This window comes from Orycteropus afer, unplaced genomic scaffold (genome assembly GCF_000298275.1).
Source record: "Orycteropus afer afer isolate SDZICR_OR568_19922 unplaced genomic scaffold, OryAfe1.0 scaffold00546, whole genome shotgun sequence".
Taxonomy (NCBI): domain Eukaryota; kingdom Metazoa; phylum Chordata; class Mammalia; order Tubulidentata; family Orycteropodidae; genus Orycteropus; species Orycteropus afer.
In genome coordinates, this window is record NW_006922133.1 from 635,058 (window position 1) to 657,158 (window position 22,101).

Here is a 22,101-nt window from a genome sequence, read left to right on the forward strand (position 1 = left end):
GTTTGTAGTTGTCCTCATTTGTCAGTTGATGTCTCTGGTTCCCTGTTTACAATCTTGTAGGCTTCTTTACTTTGGATGCTTCCATAGCTGGGTTGGTTTCTGGGTTATATCATCATGTGTGTTAATGGTCAGTTGTTTTTGGTTGTTGCTTCTCTGTCCAAAGGGCTCCCTTTAGCATCTCCTGTAAGGCTGGTCTGGTTTTAACAAAATTCCCTTAATTTCTGCTTATCTGGAAATGTCCTAATTTCACCATCATATCTGAGGGACAATTTTGCTGGGTATGTAATTCTTGGTTGGAAATTTTTCTCTTTCAGGGTTTTATATATACCATCCCATTGTCTTCTCTCTTGCATGATTTCTGCCAAGAAATCCGAGCTTAGTCTTACTGGTTACCCCTTGTAGGTAACTTTTCGTTTTTCCCATACTGCTCTCATGATTCTTTCTTTGTTTTGGTAAATTTGATGATGATATGTCTGGGTGATTTTCTTTTGGAGTCTATCTTGTTTGGGGTTTACTGGACTTCCTGAATGGATATATTCTCATCTTTCACCATACCAGGAAAATTCTCTTCCAACAAATCTTCGACAGTTATTTCTGTGGTTTTATTTGTCTCTTCGTGTTCTGGAATTCTGATTACACGTAGGTTATTCCTTTTGATGGTGTCCCACATGAACTTTAGGCTTTCTTCATTTTGTTTTGATCTTTTTTCTGATTTATCCCTTTCCAAAGAAGTGTTCAGATATTTGCCTTTAATCTCCCTAATTCTGTCTTCCATTGATTCAATTCTGCTCCTTTGCCCATTCAATGTCTTATCTATCTCTGAAAATTTAGTATTAATCTTCTGCATTTCTGTGCGTAGATTTTATATCATTTCTAATTTTTCATTTATTTTGTCATTTTGTTCTTGTGTTGTCTTTCGAAATTGTTCTAGCGTTTTCTCTGTGTTTTCCTTGATCTGTCTCTCAATTCATTGAAGATACCTAAATGCAATTATTTTGAATTCCTTATCAGGGAGTTCCAATGCTGCATCTTCTTCAGGGATGTGTTTTGGGTCTGTATCCTGGTCCCTTGTTTCTCCGCTTTATCTTGCTTCTTTTTGTGGATTGTGATGCTCTGCTGTCTCTGAGGCATTGTGATGTTTTTGTGTTTATATTTAATTGGTGATTGTATGTTGGAGTGACTTGCCCACGATTTTCATTTTCTTTGTTTTGTTTGCATGTTATTCATGCAAGTAGGATACTGTGCTCCTCTATTCACTAGTTAACAGCACTTATACACTCACCACCTGTCTCCTGTTGTCGGCCTCTCATATGACCCTGCTAACCTTGGCAAACAGAGCCTATTCTTAGGTCCCTGGAATCCGAATAAGAATACTGTCATTTTAAAATCCAAAATGGTTGCCACTTGTAAAGATTCAAAATGGCTGCACCCTCGGTCACTTTACATATCCAAAATGGCCACCACCTATAAACATTCAAACTGGCTGTGCCCTCTGTCACTTTAAATATCCAAAATGACTGCCACTTATAAATATTCAAAATGGCTACACCCTCTGTCACTTTAAATATCCACAAAATGGCTGCTGCGTGTAAATAATCAAAATGGCTGTGCCCTCCAGACAGTGGAAAGTCCACAGCTCAGGTTGTCTCCCTCCTTGCTGTTTCCCTTCCTAGACATAGGCCACCAGCGCAGTCGTCCTTGCAGCCCTTCGTGACCAGGGCTGATCTTTAGGTCAATTCTCTTCTCCCAATACCACTTGGAAATATTCAGGCTGTTCGTCCTGTCAGAGTAGCTGACAGTCCGCAGCTCTGTCCATCTCTGTACTCACTGTTTTCGTTCAGGTTTTTCCAGTAGTTGGTGCCTAATCCACTTCTGTATAGTTCCTTTCAAAGCTCAGGGCTCCAGGATTATCTTCTGTATCTCTGTCAATTGGTTTTTCTTTTCTTTATTGGAGAGGGTCTGTGTCACTTGTCTCCCTGTTCTTCCATCTTACCAGAAGTCCCACTTTTTAGTGTTTTAATATATATTAATGCATAGTTAGAAGAAGAAGAACCCTGTAGGCACCTGTTCCCCAATAGCTCCCTTCCCAGCTTGCCACCATTGTTCAGAATCCTGCTTTTGAGATTTATTCCCTTGAGTTTAGCAACAGAGGTACCTTAGTGAGAGTGAGTCTACGAGCTTCTTTCTAGCCTCATAGCTGGCTGTAAGTGTGGGTGAGAACAGAGCTTAGGGAGAGGGCATGAAGAGTTTGGGCACTTGAGAGAGGGAAGAGTGTGCCAGGCAAGGGCACTGCATTCAGGGCCATTGAGGAAGCATGAAGTGCTGGGCATCTGGAAGGGAACAGTGTTAAAGTCCAACCCAGTACAGTCTTAGGAGAGCAAAAACTTAGCATGTCCCCTCAACTTCTACTTACTTTATGGCTTTGTTTTCCCACAGTGTTTACCTTGATAAATAGTGGAGTTATGAGGAAACGAAGGGGAAGCATAGTATGAATTTAAAATGATGTTCTTAAACATGTGTGAAAGATAAAAGCACAATGCTAGCCAGTGGGAGACTTTGGGGGGATCTCACAGGAATAAAAGTGCTATGTAATTGTAATGGCAATACTGATACATGAAGAAAGAATTGTTAGTTTTCTTTCATAAAGATCAAAGCACTTCACATATATGTGGACAAACCATACATACTCTTGTGATGAAAATGTGAGGCAGATTGAGTACCCTCCATTTCACAGACAAGGCACAGTATGTGCAGAGATGAGGGGACTTGGTTTAAGGACAAATAAACTCCATGATAGAGTGAGAATAGAGTCCAGATCACATCACTAGGAACACAGTGAGGTTTGCAATGACATTTTAATTCTAAGGTTTTATTCCTGTATTCAAATACAGTTTCCAGTAAATATTTCTCATGTTTAAGATAGCATGACAGTAATAAATCAGCCCTGAAAGTCGACTACTATAAATGCCATGTGGTATCAGTTAGATTACAAACCAAAGACAATTTTTAAAACATTTCCTGCTGGAATACCCACAACATTTTAACAGATGTCTTTTTGGAAAATTTTGAAGCTAAATAAGCCCCCATCAGCATATAAAATAAAACCTAAAAGAAAGTAAAATATGGGGTTGAGGGATTATTTTTCTTCTTTTGGCAGTAAGAGAAAAATTGGGGAAAATCTTGAGATCTTTGGAGAAATACTTGTTCATAGCCACAAAAGTGGAGAAATGAACTTTTCACACACACACACACACACACAAAGATTGGGGGTTGAAAAATATCCTTTCATTATTCACCAAAGAAATTTATTTGAGTGCTTTTGAGTATAATGTCCGTTATTTTTTGTTTTGAACACTGGTCATAAATTTAACTTTTGTTGAAGCAGTCTCATGGAGAGCTAGAGAAAGAATTTGAGGGTGTGACTGATGAGGCCAGTGGGCACAGAAATTGGACAAGGGTGTCAAAGAAGTATCTTTTGTCAACAACAAGATGGGGAATTACTGGTAGCAGTTGATTCTAAAATGGTGCAACTTGGAATCTGAGGCCTCTCAAAAATCAGTGCTAGAAGGGCCAGAATGGCAGCCTAAAAGAGGAGGGGGAAGTTAATCTTATTTTTTTTGTCATTTTTCCTCAGCCTGCTAACCAGAAAGCTGGCAGTTCAAACCCACCAGCTACTCTTCAGAAGGAAGAGTGGGAAATCTACTTCCGCAGTGATACTGCCTCGTAAACCCAAGGAGGGTGTCGTTATAAGTCAGATCTGACTAGACGGCAATGAGTTTTATTACAAAAACTGTCAAAAGTACAGAAAAGTTTAAAGAATTATATAGTGAACAATCATATACCCACTAAACACTCGCCCCCCGAAAAAAGTCCCAAACTCACTGCCATTGAGTTGATTCCAACTTATAGCAACCCCCATTGGGTTTCCGAGGCTGTAAATCTTTAAGGGGATTGCCTCATCTTCCTTCCATGGAGCTGCTGGTGGGTCTGAACTCCTGACCTTCTGGCTAGCAGCCAAATGTCTTATCCACTACACCACCAGAGCACCTTCATATACTCACTAGGAAGAAATTATTTTTAATCTGATTCTTTGTTTCCACTGGGGCTGATTATGACTCTTCAAACAAATATTCTTGAATTAATGAATAGGTGGTCTCCTATCAGTCTTTCCACACACTTATTTTGGGGGAACCAAAGTTGTTCACTGCTGTTCCTGTACTAAGTGATAATTCCAAAATCAGGAGACCCTGTGGGTCTGCTTCTAGTACCTGTTGTTTTGAATGCTTCTTGCTCATGCAGTCATATCTCCTCCTGTGCCTTGTTACATTTGATTTTGTGCTAAATGTCATATTGAGAAACTAAGTGTGTCAATAATTTTATGTTATTTCTTTAGGAGAGGAGTTTTATTTACTTATGCCAGGTAACTGGGGATGCTAGCAGTACAACAAATATTTATTGAGCACTATTGAAGTGGTAGGAATACAGTCATAAACAAGAAACATCTCCTGCTTTTATAAATGTTACTCTGAATAAGCGATGATGTTGTTGTTAAGTGCCGTCAAGTTGGCTCCGACTCATAGTAACCCTACATACAACAGAACAAAATACTGCCTCATCCTGAGCCATCCTCACAATCCTTACTGTGCTTGAGCCTGTCATCACAGACACTGTGTCAATAATCTCATTGAGGGTCTTCCCCTTTTATGCTGACCCTCTACTTTACCAAACATTATATCCTCCTCCAGGGACTGGTGCCTTCTGACAACATGACCAAAGTAGGTAAGACAAAATCTGGCCATTCTCAAATAAGTGATACCAAAACTAAAACCCAAACTCACAGACGTGGAATTGGATCCAACTCATAGCGACCCCTTCTTAGGTTTTCGAGGTGGTATCACTATGGAAGTAGATTGCCCCATCTTCCTCCCAAGGAGTGGCTAGTGGGTTTGAACTGCCAGCGTTCTGGTTAGCAGTCAAATGGCTTAGGCACTACACCACCAGAGCTCCCCAAATGGCCTTCCAAAAACTCAGGAAAGAGGATGCTTTAAAATACTACACTAAGGCAGTTACTAAGTCATGACAGAAATAAAACCATAGGCCATTTTAATATCATAAACTTGGATACTCTAAATCCACAGACCATCTGCAAGGACTGACTGCTTGTGACAAGGTGGAGAAAACAAAGAACACAATCCCTCTACATTAACACTCAAGAGTACATAGTTTCAGCCCACAAGCTAGAGGGTGGAGCTTCTATCAACATAGCAGAGAGGCTGATTAGCTGAAGAGGAATCAGTTTCTTTGTTATGTTGACAGTAACTTCAATTTCCAGTTTATAAGGGCTGAATCCAAGCTGTGAAGTGTAATCCAAGGAGACCTTGACTTAATCACGGTAACCAAAATTTAACAGTTTGAGCTAACTTTCTGGATTTGCCATCCTTAGTCATTTCCAGGTGTTACCTCATGCTTGTTTAATGGGGTGGGTAGATTTCTCTAACTGATGAAAAATAAAAACCACTCCCCATCCCCCATTCCTAGAAAAAGCATATTCAACGGAAGAGCTGATTTAGGAGATTTAAGACCAACTACCAAAATGAATATATTATTAGTATGTTTTTTGACCTGCAGTGTAACTTCCTGAAAACCCTTTTATGAAATACCAAAGCCTTTCACTTCCTGGAACAGGTCCCCTTTTCATGTAGGCTTTGCTTTCAGACTCCCTTTTCCCTATTTTTTTTACCAGTTTTGTATTTTACACACTCCATTTTATTACTTACGATTTCTACATCATTGGGACTATCAAATGGTACAACCACTGTGGAAAGCAGTATGGCGATTCCTTCAAAAGCTGGAATTAGAAATACCATTTGAGCCAGCCATTCCATTACTAGGTATATATCCTAAAGAAGTGAGAGCCAGGACAAGAACAGACATATGCATACCCATGTTCATCGCAGCACTATTTACAATAGCCAAAAGATGGGAGCATCAACTGAGGAATGGATAACCAAACTATGGTACATACACACAATGGAATACTATGCAACACTAAAGAATAATGTAGAATCTGCAAAACACCACATAACGTGGATGAACTTGGAGGACATTATGCTGAGTGAAATAAGTCAACCACAGAAGTACCAATATTGTATTAGTCTGTTATTGTAAAAGTCAAAGAAAGGTTTATCTATGGAAGGAAATTTTCTTTGTTGGTTACCAGGGGTGGGGGGGGGGGGAACACTGTTACATAGGTAGAGATAAGTTAGAAACTTAGAAAATGAGAACAGAATTAGACCTTGCGTGTCCCCATGTCTGCCATAGACTTTAAGGCCCACACACATCAGTACTGAACATGTGATGGAACCAAGTGTTGGTATGGTTTTCTATATTTGTTTTCACCTATTTGCACTAAGATGGTAAGTACTCTTGGATTCTATAGTAGCTGCTTCCTGAGATCCTGACCATGACTCTTACTTTATTTGGGTTTCTCATCATTGTTAAAACACACAGAGCTGGCAGTATTTGCACAGGGAGACAGTTCAGGGGGCCAGGAATGCATAGGAAGGAAAGACACAGGGAAGAGGTAACTACAGGGAGGAAGTGGGAAGAGAGCTGTTACGTTATGGGGATTGTAGTCAATGTCATGAAGGAAAATGTGTATGAACTGCCGTATGGAAAATGAATTTGCTTCGTAAACTTTCGCCTAAATCACAATAAAATAAAATAAAACACACAGAGCTGCTATCATTCAAGTGAACCAAGTAAATTTTTGAGCTTCCACAACAGGGGAGACACTTTGCTGTCATTATGGAAGACTGAAAGGAAAATAAAATATGGCTCCTGGCCTTTAGGTATTCACAATTTAATAGGTGAAAAAGACACATACAGGAATAACTCATGTTACATTAAAGCAGTGGTATAGGGTAAGTGTTATAATAAATGCCTAATTGCATCCAAAACTGACCTGGTTTAGAGTTATTTAAAAGAGTTTCAATTTCCTTCTCAGTAGGTCCCAAAAAGGGGATTTTGGTTACCAGATTATTCTCCAAACAGGACAGGCTACATAATTTGTGAGGCCCAGCACAAAATGAGAATGCAGGGCCCCTTATTGAAAATTTAAGGTTTTCAAGACAGTGACAGCAGAGCTTTAAACCAAATGTGGACCCTGTGTGACTGCATAGGGCATACATCCATGACATTGGCCCTGTCTCCAACTAGAGTTAGTTTATGAATAAGAAGAAGAGGCAAACTGACCTTATAGAGAGGTTGAATAATTGCCCCCTAGTCAAATAAGTAATTTGCTCACAGCAAATAAGTGGTGGAGCCAAGATTTTAACTCAGTCTAGCTCCAAGTCTATGTTCTTAACACTATTTATACTTAAAAAAAAAAAAAATCCACTGCCGTGGAGTTGATTCTGACTCATAGAGCCTGCAGGACAGAGTAGAATTGCCCCATAGGGTTTCCAAGGCTGTAAATCTTTTTATTATTATTATTTTAATTTTTTTCTTTTGTGATTTAGGTAAAAGTTTCCAAAGCAAATTAGTTTTCCATTCAATAATACATAATTCTGTTTTGTGACATTCACTGCAATCCCCACAATGCAACACATTCACTACAATCCCCACAACGCAACAGCACTTTTTCCACTTCCTCCACGTGCCCACCACTTCCCTTCCTCAGGAAGCAGACTGCCACATCTTTCTCCCAAGGAGCAGCTGATGGGTTTGAACTGCTGACCTTTCCATTAGCAGATGAGTGCTTTAACCATTGCGTCACCAGGGCTCCTTCTACTTATGCTACTGCTCATAAAATAAAGACTGGAAGGAAGGAAGGGAGTTGTCCCAGTATATTCATTCTCTATTCATTCATTAATATCATACATTTGGCTTAACCAGGGTATATTGTGTGTTGTGTGCATGTTTTTAATTTATTTTTTTTTTTTTTTGCATTTCATGTCCATAGTTTAACAGCACCTGTTCGTCCTCCCACACTGAGTGTTGCCACATGACCCCATGGAGTAGAAAGGTATTGGCTCTGAGAACATTCCTTCACAGCCCTATCCCACTTTCTCCATTCACTTTCACTTTTTTCTCTTTTAACTTTATTGCAAACTCTGTTTCTAACTAACGATGTTTTCTTTAAATCATCTTAAAGAGTGGTATTTTCCTAACTGGAATTAAATAAAGTATCATTTAGACAACATGCCTCTGATTTTTTTCCCCATTTTCTATTTTTTTGCCCTCTCAAGTTGCAACGAAGACTCTGTTCAAGATGGGCATGACCTAATGCTGCTCCTGCACTTTGTAGTTTAGAGGAAAGAAATTCCAACTTGCCCTTATTTATCAGAACTGCAAAAGTTCAACTTCTCAAATCAAAAAAGAGAACAGGACAAAAGGATTTTCTGGCAGGCAGTAGTCCCTGCCACCATTAAATAAAAGAGTGCTTTGGGGCTCTGGTCAGGGCCTGTAGTCAGGTCACACTATTCCTTCTTTGTTTCTCAGTCCATTGTTATTCAAGGAAGGAATCACCCACAGAATGTGGCTTTTGGTAGGGGTTCGCTGCAGCTCTAGCTCGCTTGCACACTGGCTTGTGGTCTCTCTCTCTATATTTTTTGCATGCACCAAACTTTTTTTTTTTTTTTGGAAGTTACCTAGGAAACAAAGTCTTTTGTGCTCGAACTTTATTTGAGCTATTCGCTTTGCTGGGAATCTGCACAAAAGCTGAAGAGAGAAAGAAGGTTGCAATGTTTTACTAAAACGTTCATGGAGAACACATTTTTCTCAAGGGAGGGAATTATATCCTCTTGGGTGTGTTGGGGGGCTGCGCAGAAACCTCTGACAAGGTAAGCAAATGCTGGGTGGTAGTTGAGTCAAGTGGCTCTGGAATCAGCTCTTTAAGGGGACTTGAGAACGGTTAATTTGACAATTTGTGGAATCCTCTGAAGCAGCAGCGCATGGTGTTGCCTAACGTGAGGAAGAGAAATGAAAAACGAATGATCCAGATTTTAATATAGAATATTATGAAAGCCTTATTAGAATAAGAGGGAAAATGCACACTTTCCTCTAAAATGTGTAAGCAAATAAAACTAAGTTCAGTGGTGAAAACTGGGTCTTTTAATAATCTGATTTAGAAACCCAACCCTGAAATAAAAAACAGGATGGAGTCTTTTTCATAATCTGGGCTAGGAGCCCAACTCTGAAATAAAAGACAGTATTAATATTTATCAAAGATTTGGGTTGAGAACTCTCAGATGTCTTATGAAAGTGAAAGCCCCTAACTACAGAGCTGGGAGAAAAGCTTTGCGCTTCTGTAAAACCAAAAGAAAAGAGCCTAGAACTGCTTTGTTGTCGTTGTTATGTGCCATCGAGTCGGCCCCCGACTCATAGCGACCCCTCCTTGGGTTTCTGAGGCAGTATCACTACGGAAGTAGATTGCCCAACCTTCTTTCCAAGGAGTGGCTGGTGGGTTTGAACCAGCAGCCTTCTGGTTAGCAGTCAAGTGCCTTAGGCACTACGCTACCAGAGCTCCCAGATTTGAAAAAACACACTTGAATCTTTTCCCCGGTAACAGCATTTGTGTTTTTCCCTAAAGTTGGAAGCAATTCTTCACTTTTGCTTTTCCATGTGTATCACTGTATCAATGAAGTGGAGTTTTTGAAATGTTCTCCACTAATGCTGTAGTTTCACGGTGAACTGAACTCCTGTGTTTTTAATCTGGCCCCGCAGACTTGGCTGGCTTGTCTTTTGGGTGCTGTGTTCTGGAATGTCTCCTGACTCTGGGTTTTTGGGCATGCTCTTTGAACTTATACACAGGCAGCTAAATCATCTTCTTCCTTTGATCCTAGTCACCTAGAGCTCTCAGGACTTTTGATAGGAATTTTTGAAGAGACAGACATCCAGACTGCGGACTTACTTTTCACTGGATTTGAGACTCACATTTCTTTTCACTTTGAAGTTTGGACATTTCTGGCTACCTGGTCTCTCCTCTTAGTCCATTTAACCTAAAAAGCATGTTGATTTAGCATATTCTGACTTTGCTTTTGTGTCGCTTGACTATTAAAACAATACTTTGAATTAGTTGTGGGTGCTATTTCAGGAATTCCTCCTTTGTCCTGAAAACTTATTTCTGACCTCATTTTTCTCAACTAAACTGTGAATCTCTTTATATGGGTGCTTATTTATAAACTATGATGGCCGAGTCTGAATATATTTCATTTGCAGTCCCATCCCCCAGAGGATGAAGATACAGATGTCATGTTAGGGCAGAGGCCGAAAAATCCAATACACAATATCCCCTCAACACTGGACAAGCAGACCAACTGGAGCAAAGCCCTACCTCTCCCAACGCCGGAGGAGAAGATGAAACAAGATGCACAAGTGATTTCTTCTTGCATTATTCCCATCAATGTCACTGGTATTGTTCTGTTCTTTTCTTAGGGGCAGTTGGGTCAAAATATTCTGTGTATTAAGTATGTTCAAAGTTCGTGCTGCTGGGTCTACCATTAAGAACACAACTTAGTAAATAAGGAATGCCTTTATCATCAAAATACAACCCAGAAGATGCTGAATATGCTTTTGTCGGGTTTTGAACATTAATTGGCATATGCTGTGCTGTGCCATTTGTTATGTAAATGATAGTTTCTTTTTGAAAAAAAATTACCAAATAGCTCTTTGGCCAGAGCTGACTGAAATAATGGAGGAAGTAGCAGTGATTAATCATATGATAATGAGTGGCACTGCAAGAAAGAAAACAGCAAGGCCAGGTTTCTAAAACTGCAAGCAATGATGCTATAGCCCAATAATAAAATTTGTTTTCATGCTTCCTTGGATGAAGGTAGGCTTTTCAAAAAGACCGTTTAGCCTTTTGTATTGATTTTAGGGATTTATGACCTAACAATTTATGGACACATAGATGAATGCTGAATTGTATTCTAGAACCAGCAAGCCTGTCTTTCTTTCACTCTCTGCTTTCCCCCGCCTGTATAATGATAGTTTGGATATTAGAATGGAAGCCTGTCTGAATTTTTCTTTAAAAGTTTATTGGTAGCGATTTTAAATTCCAGATTTGGATCTGGTAATCTTAGTTATATGTAAAATAGCATTATAAAACATTCTAACTTTCAAATGTAGAAATTAAAGGATCTATCCATTGGGCTTTCTTTAAATAGCTCTAATAGTTAGACTTTAATTTATTTGTATATTGAAATTTTCAGAATAGCCATATTTTGATTTTTTCATTCTGGTACTCTGTGACTAAATATTATATGCTCCTTGAGTTGCAATTTGGGCATGGCTAGTATTGACATCACTCAAATTTCTCTCACCTAAAGAGGGGAGCAAATGGTGATTAGGTATCTGGGACAGATATTATTTCCTTCCTGATAAAAGAGAGTTCTAGTTGATCGTCGTGAGCTGGGAGTTAATTTTCTTGTTGACCTAGTCAAACTGTAGGATAAATTACTCTAAGGATGAACACTTATCTGACTTCCATAATCTAAATGGGACATATTAGGGAAATTCAGCTGCCAAAAGAGATGTTAAACTAATTTTCAAGGAGCTCTGGTAGTGCAGTGGTTAAAGCATTCGGCTGCTAACCTATAAAGGTCAGCATTTTAAACCCACCAGCTGCTCCATGGGAGAAAAATGAAGCAGTCTGTTTTATAGGTTTGGAAACCCTATAGGACAGTTGTACTCTGTCCTATAAGGTCACTATGAGTCAGAATCAACTGCATGGCAGTGGGTTTTGGTTTAGACTAACTTTCAGCTCTGGGAACATCTGATTATTAGCAGCACCTGCTTCCTCCATGGCACTGTAGGTAAAATCTTGTTTTCCAATTTAGTACTATGATTATAAGGACCCCTGGTGGTGTAGTGGTTAAGCACTTAGCTGCTAACTTAGCTGAAAGGTCGGCAGTTCTAATCCACCAGACACTCTGTGGGAGAGAGATGTGACAATCTGCTTCCGTAAAGTTTACAGACTGGGACATATACAAAAAGATAAGAAAAAGCAAATTATAGAGACTAGAGTTTATTAGTGGTTACCAGGGGTGGAAGGAAGAGGGCAAATGGGGGTGCTTAACTAAGCGGGGATGATGAAAAAATAGCATTGATTAAGAGCAGAGTTCACAGCCGATTACAGTAATTACTATCAATAACTTGTACACCTGTAAAAAGTTAAATTGGGAAAAGTTGTGTGATAGGTTTATTTACAACAATGACAAAAAATAAATGAATAAAAGAGTAGCTGCTGAGGCTCCTTAGGTACACGCAAACACCTCATGGAATTTGGTTCTTTGACGAGCAGGTTTAGGGTCATGGTTCCGTGGGACATCACAGTTAATTGGCCTAATAACATGTTTAGTGCTTCTGTTCTACCTCCTAGTTCATTGTATAGTGCCTAGGGTCTTAAAAGCTTGCAAATGGCCATCCAAGGCATAATAAGTGGTCTGTATTCACCTGGAGCAACAGAGGAAGAAGGAGAATCAGGAATAGGAGGAGGATTTGGAATGTGTGTCTAATTGCCTCCATGAACAACTGCCTCTTTTGCCATGAAACCAGAAGAACTGGATGATGCCCAGCTACGTTACTGGGCATTTTGATCAAAGATTCCATAGAAGAATCTTGATCAAAAGGGGGAAAATAAAGAACAGAATTTAAAATTCTCATAAACTCTAGACTTTCTGGAGCCATGAAAGGTGGCCAAACCCCTGAAACTATTGCCCTGAGATTATCTTTAAACCTTAAACCAAAAGTATCCCCTGGAGTCATCTAAAAACCCAACAAAAGTTCAGCTTCACTAGTAAAAACGGGCTGCCTTGAGCATTATGCCCTTATAAGGACTATCTATATGGGATCAAATTGAGAACAGCAACTTGAAAGATTAGATTGGAACCTTAGGTAGCAGTGAATGTATGTTAATGAAGGAGAAGCACTTCCAAAAGGAGGGTGAGAATGGTTGGACAGCTCAGAGAATGTAATCAGTGTCACCAAATGGTACATATAGAAACTGTTGAATTGGTGCATGTGGTGCTGTGCATATTATGAACAACAAAAAAAAATTAATAAAAGTTAGGAAAATAAAAAAAAGATTACAGCCTTGGAAACCCTTTGGGGCAGTTCAACTCTGTTCTATAGGGTTGCTATATGTTGGGATCAACTAGATGGTTTTTGTTTTGAGTACTATGACTATAAGCCATCATTTTGTGATTAAAGAAAAGGGAAGACTTTTCTTCTGCTTTATTCAGGAACTCTCAGACTAAAGCCTAGGTTATATGTTGATTTTTAAGACCTTTAATGAGAAAGTTGTTAATGGTGTCCCTATAACATACAATGTCTGTATGCTGTATGTTCTATAATTACCCTTTTAAGATTAGAATGAAGGATTTTCATTTTTGGTTAGAACTAAGAAAGAAAAATATCATTAGTGCTAACTCTCTGATAATATTGTAATGTCTTCATCAAAGACATGGTATGGTAGCTCATACAGACTTTTTCAAGTAAGCTCTAGAAACTGTTGGCACTGTGATCCTAAGCTGAACTCAAACTGCTTCGTTATATAACTGAACCAAGATTTAACATGTCATCCTGCCCCGCACGTAACAATCAGGATAAATGATGAGGCGACCAGATTCCGAAGCACACCGGTATGGCTTTCTGAGGCAAAGCCCACTGTGAAAAGTGCACATTGCATGTCTGTGTCAGAGAGGAGCTTGAACTGCATGTAGTACATGATGGAGAGTCAACCCAAAAAACTCCATCGTTTGTCCCTCGTATTTACAAAAACAGATGGGAATTCCAGCTTCACAGTTGCTACAGAGGGTGGATCCATTTAAATTTAGGATTGGGGACTGCCCTGCATTTTTTATTTTATATTGATAAGACAGTTGGTGCTAAACCAAAAAGTATCAAATTTAGTCAGCAGGAGTTACCAGTTGGTTTTTCTTTTTTAAATCTCTAGGCTAGTGAGTGTCCTCACAGATGGTATGTGTGTGCGTGTGTGTGTGTGAGTGCACGCGCGCGCACGCGTGTGTGTGTGTGTGTGTGTGTGTGTAGGGAGAAAAGGAAGGTTTCAGCACAGGAGGTGGAGGGAAAAAACACACAAAGATGCTTTTTAATGAAGAAATGGGTCAGGTTGTGTTAGCTGAACTAATTCAGGTTCACATCTTGGCTACTGATCTACTATGCAAAGGTATCAGCTTCCGAGAGCCCAGGAACAGAGCAGCAAATAGTCCTGATAGAGCCATTTCTGTGTGTGAAAGTGAATTTTTGATGTTATTTTTCTCTTCTTTCTTTTGATTTTCCTTCCTTGGTACTTTTGGCACAGAAAGCTGTTGTGGAGAGCTGCATTTAGAAGTGATGCTTAATGTACTGCAGCATAATTTAAATAAGAGCTGAATAAGGGCTTCCTTTTATTTGTTCACAGGCTTTATCCAAACGCTTCCCTTACTTTCAGTCAATAAATATCACTGTGTTCCAAGCCAATGACAATTTGTTTGCCATCTCTAAAGGCTAATGAGACCTATTTGTGGGTTGCAGGAGTTGGTTTTGACAGAGAGGCTAGTATACGCTGCTCTCTTGTTCATTCACAATCCGTACTACAGCGGAGACGCAAATTGAGGAGGAGGAAGACCATCTCAGGCATCCCCAGAAGAGTCCAACAAGAAATAGGTGTGGTATAACAAACGCTAATAATGGTTACCATTCTGTCCACCGCAGGTGGGGAGGAGAGGAAATGGAAGCTGGCCTCCAACCAACTTCCTTACAAATACTAAATGTTTGAACTTGCAGAGTTTTAAAATGGTCTGTATTTGTATAGTATTCAGCAAACCAGGTGATATTACATTTTGAATCTCTGTTCTCTGTGAAGCTTTGACCTTATGGATTTAGGCATGTAAGTCCAGGTCTTATGGTTGAAATGTAATCTTTTGCTAATTTTAAAAAGTTTTATTAAGGTGGAAATTGTGAATAAAAAGGAGCAAGATCAACTGAAAGAATGTTTTTGTAAATTGGAATTTTATTTGAAAAGAGATACTTCTATGGCATTAATGATTTCAAAAGGTAAATGTCAACCATATCCAATTAAATATTGAATACTGGTAATATGATGACCTTGGTGATATTTTTCTATTCAATGACTTTAGTATATCTGCAATATTTTTTAATTACTATAGTAGCATCTCTTATAAATAACATTTTTATTTCTTATAATGAATTCTGTGACTTTATTTCACTATGTTTATATATTACAAAATAAAAATGAAGAACATTATTATAGTGGTGCCAAGAAGATAAAATATACTTTAGTTTAAATATATATGTGTGTGTAAAGAGAGAGAGATTAATCATTTATCGAGACAAAGTAATTTGACAGTGAAGAGAGTGATAATCCACAAGGTATCTAAAAGCATATCTTCTCTTAAAATGTGTATAGATAGATAAATAATTCCCCGTAGCATTTTTCACTTTCTCCTAATTTTATAGACTGATTTTATATATGTGCACAGATGTGGGGATCTCTTTCAGAATGTTTATTAACCTGCTGATGTATAAAAGATCTCACTGTGCTTTCCATGTACCTAGATTCTGATGAATCACCAGTGGCCAGGGAAAGGAACGTGATTGTGCACACAAATCCAGACCCCTCCAACGCTGTCAATAGGAGGTCCGGAACCAGGGACTCTGAGTGCCAAACTGAGGATATTCTTATCGCCGCTCCATCCAGAAGGAGAATCAGAGCTCAAAGGGGTCAGAGCATTGCAGCTTCCCTTTCTCATTCTGCTGGCAACATCTCTGCGCTGGCAGACAAAGGTGACACCATGTTTACCACTGCAGTGAGCAGCCGCACAAGATCTCGGAGCCTGCCCCGGGAGGGTAACAGAGGCGGGGATGCTGAGCCCCAAGTTGGTGCTAAACCCTCAGCATATGAAGAGGGGGAGCCTTTCATGGGTGACCATGAAAGAACCCCCAATGATTGCAGTGAAGCCCCAAGCAGCCCAGGTGCACAGGAACATCAGCCCGCTTTAGGCCTGGCATGTTCTCAACATCTTCATAGCCCCCAGCACAAGTTAAGTGAGAGAGGGAGGTCTCGTCTGTCCCGAATGGCTGCTGACTCTGGCAGCTGTGACATCTCTTCCAACTCAGACACCTTTGGGAGCCCCATCCACTGCATCTCCACAGCTGGCGTCCTCCTCAGCAGCCACATGGACCAGAAAGACGACCACCAGTCATCCAGTGGGAACTGGAGTGGGAGCAGCTCTACATGCCCCTCACAGACCTCAGAGACAATCCCTCCTGCAGCATCTCCTCCCCTCACTGGCTCTTCACACTGTGACTCAGAGCTGTCATTAAACACGGCACCTCATGCTAATGAGGACTCCAGTGTCTTTGTGACAGAGCAGTACAATGATCACATGGATAAAGTGAGAGGCCACCGGGCAAACTCCTTTACCTCCACTGTTGCAGATCTGCTGGATGACCCCAACAATAGCAACACAAGTGACAGTGAGTGGAACTACCTACACCACCATCACGATGCCTCCTGCCGCCAGGATTTTAGTCCTGAGCATCCCAAGGCAGACAGCCTGGGCTGCCCAAGCTTCACGAGCATGGCCACTTATGACAGCTTCCTGGAAAAGTCTCCATCGGACAAAGCTGACACTAGCTCTCACTTTTCAGTGGACACGGAAGGGTACTATACCTCCATGCATTTTGACTGTGGTCTCAAAGGTAATAAGAGTTATGTCTGTCACTATGCATCCCTGGGCCCTGAGAATGGCCAGGGTGTTGGGGTTCCTCCTGATGTTCCAGATTGTGCCTGGCCGGACTACTTAGACCACAGGAGGCAAGCGAGACCAAGCATCTCTTTTAGAAAACCAAAGGCAAAGCCTACCCCACCTAAACGTAGCTCATCTTTGAGGAAGTCTGAAGGAAATGCAGACATTTCTGAGAAGAAAGAACCAAAGATAAGCAGTGGTCAGCACTTGCCTCACAGTTCCAGGGAAATGAAGCTGCCTCTTGATTTCTCCAACACGCCTTCTCGGGTGGAAAACGCCAATATTCCTACCAAGCAAGAACCTTCCTGGATGAACCAGAGTGAACATGGTACTAAGCAACCTCAGTTAGACACTTCAGATATTCCACCATTCAAAGATGAAGGTGCTGAATCAACTCACTATGCAGATCTCTGGCTTCTCAGTGACTTGAAAACAAATGACCCTTATAGATCTTTATCTAATTCAAGCACTGCTACGGGTACCACAGTAATCGAATGCATCAAATCTCCAGAGAGCTCTGAATCCCAAACATCCCAATCAGAATCAAGAGCCACCACCCCATCCCTACCTTCTGTTGACAATGAGTTTAAATTGGTTTCACCAGAAAAGCTGGCTGGCTTGGCATCTCCATCAAGTGGCTATTCAAGCCAGTCTGAAACACCAACATCCTCTTTCCCTACAGCTTTCTTTTCTGGGCCATTGTCTCCTGGAGGTAGCAAAAGAAAACCTAAAGTCCCAGAAAGGAAATCCTCACTACAGCAGCCTTCTTTAAAAGATGGAACTCTCTCACTGAATAAAGACCTTGAACTTCCGATTATACCTCCTACTCATCTTGACCTAAGTGCTCTTCATAATGTCTTGAATAAACCATTCCACCACCGTCATCCATTGCATGTTTTTAGTCATAATAAACAGAATACAGTAGGAGATACACTGAAGTCTAATCCTCCACCATCCCTTGCAATTACACCTACAGTCCTGAAGTCTGTTAACCTTAGGTCCATCAGTAAGTCTGAAGAAGCTAAGCAAAAAGAAGGCAACAATACAGATCTCCCCTACTTAGAGGAAAGCACCCTCACAATGGCTGCCTTGTCTCCAGGAAAGATTAGGCCACATATAGCTAAGAAATCACTATCACGTCAGTACTCCACTGAAGATGCCATACTATCCTTTTTAGATGCCTCTCCAATTGAGATGGGACCAGATAAACTACATTTAGGAAAAAAACCTACATTTGATGTGAAGAATCATTGTGATCCAGGAACTGCAAACTCAGCTGGTAGCAATCTTCTAGACTCAAATGTCATAAAAGACCAAATGCATATGGAGAGTGAGCCTATTCCAGGAAACACACCAAGTAAAAACTGTGACTTTTCCCCAGAAGAATTTCAGAAGGTCTCTGCTGTCCACTCAAATGATTCTGATGCTATAATAACACAATATGGGGCTGGTCTAGATGGAGCCCTAGAACAGGTACAGAAGGCATCCTCTATAGATTGGGAGGGAGTTGCACAACCTGAATCTGTGGATGTAATCACATCTCAGTCCAACTCACCAAGTAGAGCAACAGATATATGCTATCAACTTAAGCATCAACTTGTTATGAGCTACCACTATGACAAAGTGCCTGGGAATATCAGCTATGAATCAGAGATATCAACTGTAAATTCAGAACCTGACAAATATTCTGAGCAGGAAAATATTGCTTCAGGTATTTCAGCCAAAAGTGCCTCTGATGACAGCAGAGCAGAGGAGACTCATGGAAGTGTGGACGAGGCTTCATTGAAAGGTAAGTTGTTGACCCTTTATCACAATGGATATGTGTCTTATCACACTTCCTGAATTTTTTTTTACATTCTCCACGATACTATATATCCCCGGATATTGGTTTCCTTCTAGTTTTTAATTTATTATAAAAGTTGAGCTATAAGTTTTTATTATTGAATACAACAACAACAAGCTTTGCCAGGTATCTCTCTCATTTTAAAAATGGCAGTAAGGTAACTTTTGTCTGTTTGTTCCCAAATCAGTGAAGCACAGTGGTGTGCTAGTAACTTCCTCCTAAAGGTGCTTCTGTTCTTATTTTAAGACTCGTCACCAAGTGATGACTCCATCATTTCACCACTCAGTGAAGACTCTCAAGCAGAAGTGGAAGGTGCGTTCGTGTCTCCAAACAAACCTCGAACAACTGAAGATTTATTTGCAGTCATTCACAGGTGAGGCAATATTACTAAGTCCCAAACAGCAAAAGACACAACAAAAGTTTAGCTTCTTAAGGTGCTTCTCATCAAAGGCAAACACAGGAGATCCTACTGTACATTCATACATACATACATTCAGAAAAACAAAAGCAGGCAAAAACGGTTTTTTGTTTTTTTTCCAAATCAAATAGGTGAACTTAACATTCAAGCTGGAAGTCCCTGGGTAGTGCAAATGGTCGGCACTTGGCTAAGAACCCAAAGGTTGCCTGTTTGAAACCACCCAGCAGGACTGCAGAAGTTGCAGGCCTGGTGAGCGGCTTCCATAAAGATTTCAGTCAACCCAACTCTGCACAGTACGGAGTCTCTCCAAATGAACACATAAACAAATGCCTCATCGAGCTGGGAAATATGAATCTGTAAATATAGTTAGGTAGACTTCATATGAATCTAGAAAAATTGGAAGTCGTCAAAAATGAAATGGAATGCATAAAGATCGATATCCTAGGCATTAGTGAGCTGAAATGGACAGGTATTGGACATTTTGAATTAGCCAATCATATGATCTACTATGTTAGGAATGACAAATTGAAGACGAATGGTGTTGTATTCATCATCAAAAAGAACATTTCAAGATCTAGATCTATCCTGAAGTACAATACTGTCAATGGTAGCATAATATCCATAGACCTACAAGGAAGAACAATTAATATGACTATAATTCAAATTTACACACCAACCACTAACACTAAAGATGAAGAAACTGAAGAAGATTGTTACCAACTTCTGCAGTCTGAAATTGATCAAATATGTAGTCAAGATGTATTGATAATTACTGGTGATTGGAATGTGAAAGTTGGAAACAAAAACGGATTGGACAGGGAGACAGCTCAGGGGACAGGAAGAGGTAACTACAGGGAGGAGGTAGAAAGAGAGCTATTATACTGTGGAGAATTACAGTCAATATCATGAGACAAAATGTGTATGAATTACTGCATGGAAAATGAGTTTGCTCTGTAAACTTTTACCCAAATCACAATAAAAAGTTTAAAAATCAAATATATATATACGCTTTACAAAAAAGAAGAAGAAGTAGAATCAGTAGCTGGGAAATACGGCTTTGGTGAAAGAAATAATGCTGGAGATTGCATGATAGAACTTTGCGAGACCAATGACTTATTCATTGCAAATACCTTTTTTCAACAACATAAATGGTTATTATACACGTGCATCTCACCAAATGGAATACACAGTAATAAAATTGACTGTATCTGTGGAAAGAGATGATGAAAAACCTCAGTATCATCAATCAGAACAAGGTCAGGGGTTGATTGCAGAACAGACCACCAATTGCTAATATGGAAGTTCCAGTTGAAGCTGCAGAAAATTAAACAAGCCCATCAGAGCCAAAATATGATCTTGACTATATCCTACTTAAATTTAGAGACCATGTCAAGAACAGATTTGACACACTGAACACTAATGCCAAAGACCAAACAACCTATGTGATGGCATCATATATGAAAAAAGCAAAAGATCACTAAAAAGACAGGAAAGAAAGAAAAGATCAAAAGAGATGTCAGAAAAAGACTCTGGAACACAGAGGAGCTAAAATGAATGGAAGAAATGATACAAAAAAAGAGCTGAACAGAAGATTTCAAAGGGTGGATAGAGATAACAAAATAAAGTACTATAATGAGATGTACAAAGACCTGGAATTAGAAAACCACAAGAGAAGAACACAGTTGGCATTTCTCAAGCTGAAAGGACCGAAGGAAAAATTCAAGCCTTGAGTGGCAATATCAAAGGATTCTATGGCAAAATATTGAACAATGCAGGAAGCATCAAAAGAAGATGAAAGGAATACACAGAGTCACTCACTATACCATGTTCATACCTATGTTCAGAAGGTAACGTAAGATCAAGAACCTATAGTATGGAAGGAAGAAGTCCCAGCTTCACTGAAGGCATTGGAGAAAAACAAAGTTCTAAGAATTGATGGAATAACAAATGAGATGTTTCAACAAATGGATGCAATGCTGGAAGTGTTCATTCCTCTGTGCCAAGAAATTTAGAAGACAGCTACCTGGCCAACTGACTGGAAGAAATCCATATTTGTGCTCATTGCAAAGAAAGGTGATCCAATAATGTGGAGAAATTATCAAACAATATCATAAAACAAACAAACAAAAAAAATACAAACTCACTGCCGTCAAGTCAGATCTGACTCATAGCGACCCCTCCTTGGATTTCTTAGGCACTATCACTACAGAAGTAGACTGCCCAATCTTCCTTCCGAAGGAGTGGCTGGTGGGTTCGAACCACCAGCCTTCTGTTTAGTAGTCAAATGCCTTAGGCACTACGACACCAGAGCTCAAGTAAAATTTGCTGAAGATAATTCAAAAACATCAACAGGGAACTGCCAGAAATTCAAGCCAGATTTAGAAGAGGATGTGGAACAAAGGATATCACTGCTGATGTCAGATGGACCTTGGCTGAAAGGAGAAAACACCAGAAATATGTTTACCTGTGTTTTATTGACTATGCAAAGGCATTTGACTATGAAGATCATAACAAATTATGCATAACATTGCAAAGAATGGGAATTCCAGAACACTTAATTGTGCTCACGAGGAACCTGAACATAGACCAAGAAGCAGTCATCCCAACAGAACAAGGGGATAATTCGTGGTTTAAAACTAGGAAAGGTGTCATCAGTGTTGTATCCTTTCACCATATTTATTAAATCTGTATGGTGAGCAAAGGAACCTGGGTGGCACAGTGGTTAAAGCACTGGGCTGCTAACCAAAAGGTCAATGGTTTGATCCCCTTATCCACTCTATGGGAGAAAAATACGGCAGTTTGCTTCTGTAAAGATTTACAGCCTTGAAAACCCCATGGGGCAGTTCTACTCTGTCCTATAGGGTCCCTCTGAGTCAGAATTGATTCCACAGCAGTGGGTTTGGTTTTGGATTTATGCTGAGCAAATAATCCAAGAAGCTGGACTAGCTGAAGGAGAATGCAACACCAGGATTGGAGAACGATTCATTAACAAACTATGATATGTATGTCATACAACCTTGCTTGGTGAAAACAAAGATAGCTTGAAGCACTTACTGATGAAGATCAAA

The 22,101-nt window shown here is 39.9% G+C and overlaps 1 protein-coding gene across 1 annotated transcript in view; it reads left to right on the forward strand.

The window, feature by feature from the left end:
• The window catches only part of NHS (NHS actin remodeling regulator), a 61,126-nt gene that overhangs the window by 35,019 nt on the left and 4,006 nt on the right, over positions 1–22,101 (forward strand). Inside the window, exons 4-8 of the mRNA XM_007955911.2 lie at positions 7,964–8,026; positions 10,222–10,414; positions 14,536–14,667; positions 15,580–18,561; positions 18,862–18,988. Of these exons, the coding sequence (XP_007954102.2) occupies positions 7,964–8,026; positions 10,222–10,414; positions 14,536–14,667; positions 15,580–18,561; positions 18,862–18,988 (3,497 nt within the window). The remainder of the gene's footprint in view (positions 1–7,963; positions 8,027–10,221; positions 10,415–14,535; positions 14,668–15,579; positions 18,562–18,861; positions 18,989–22,101) is intronic.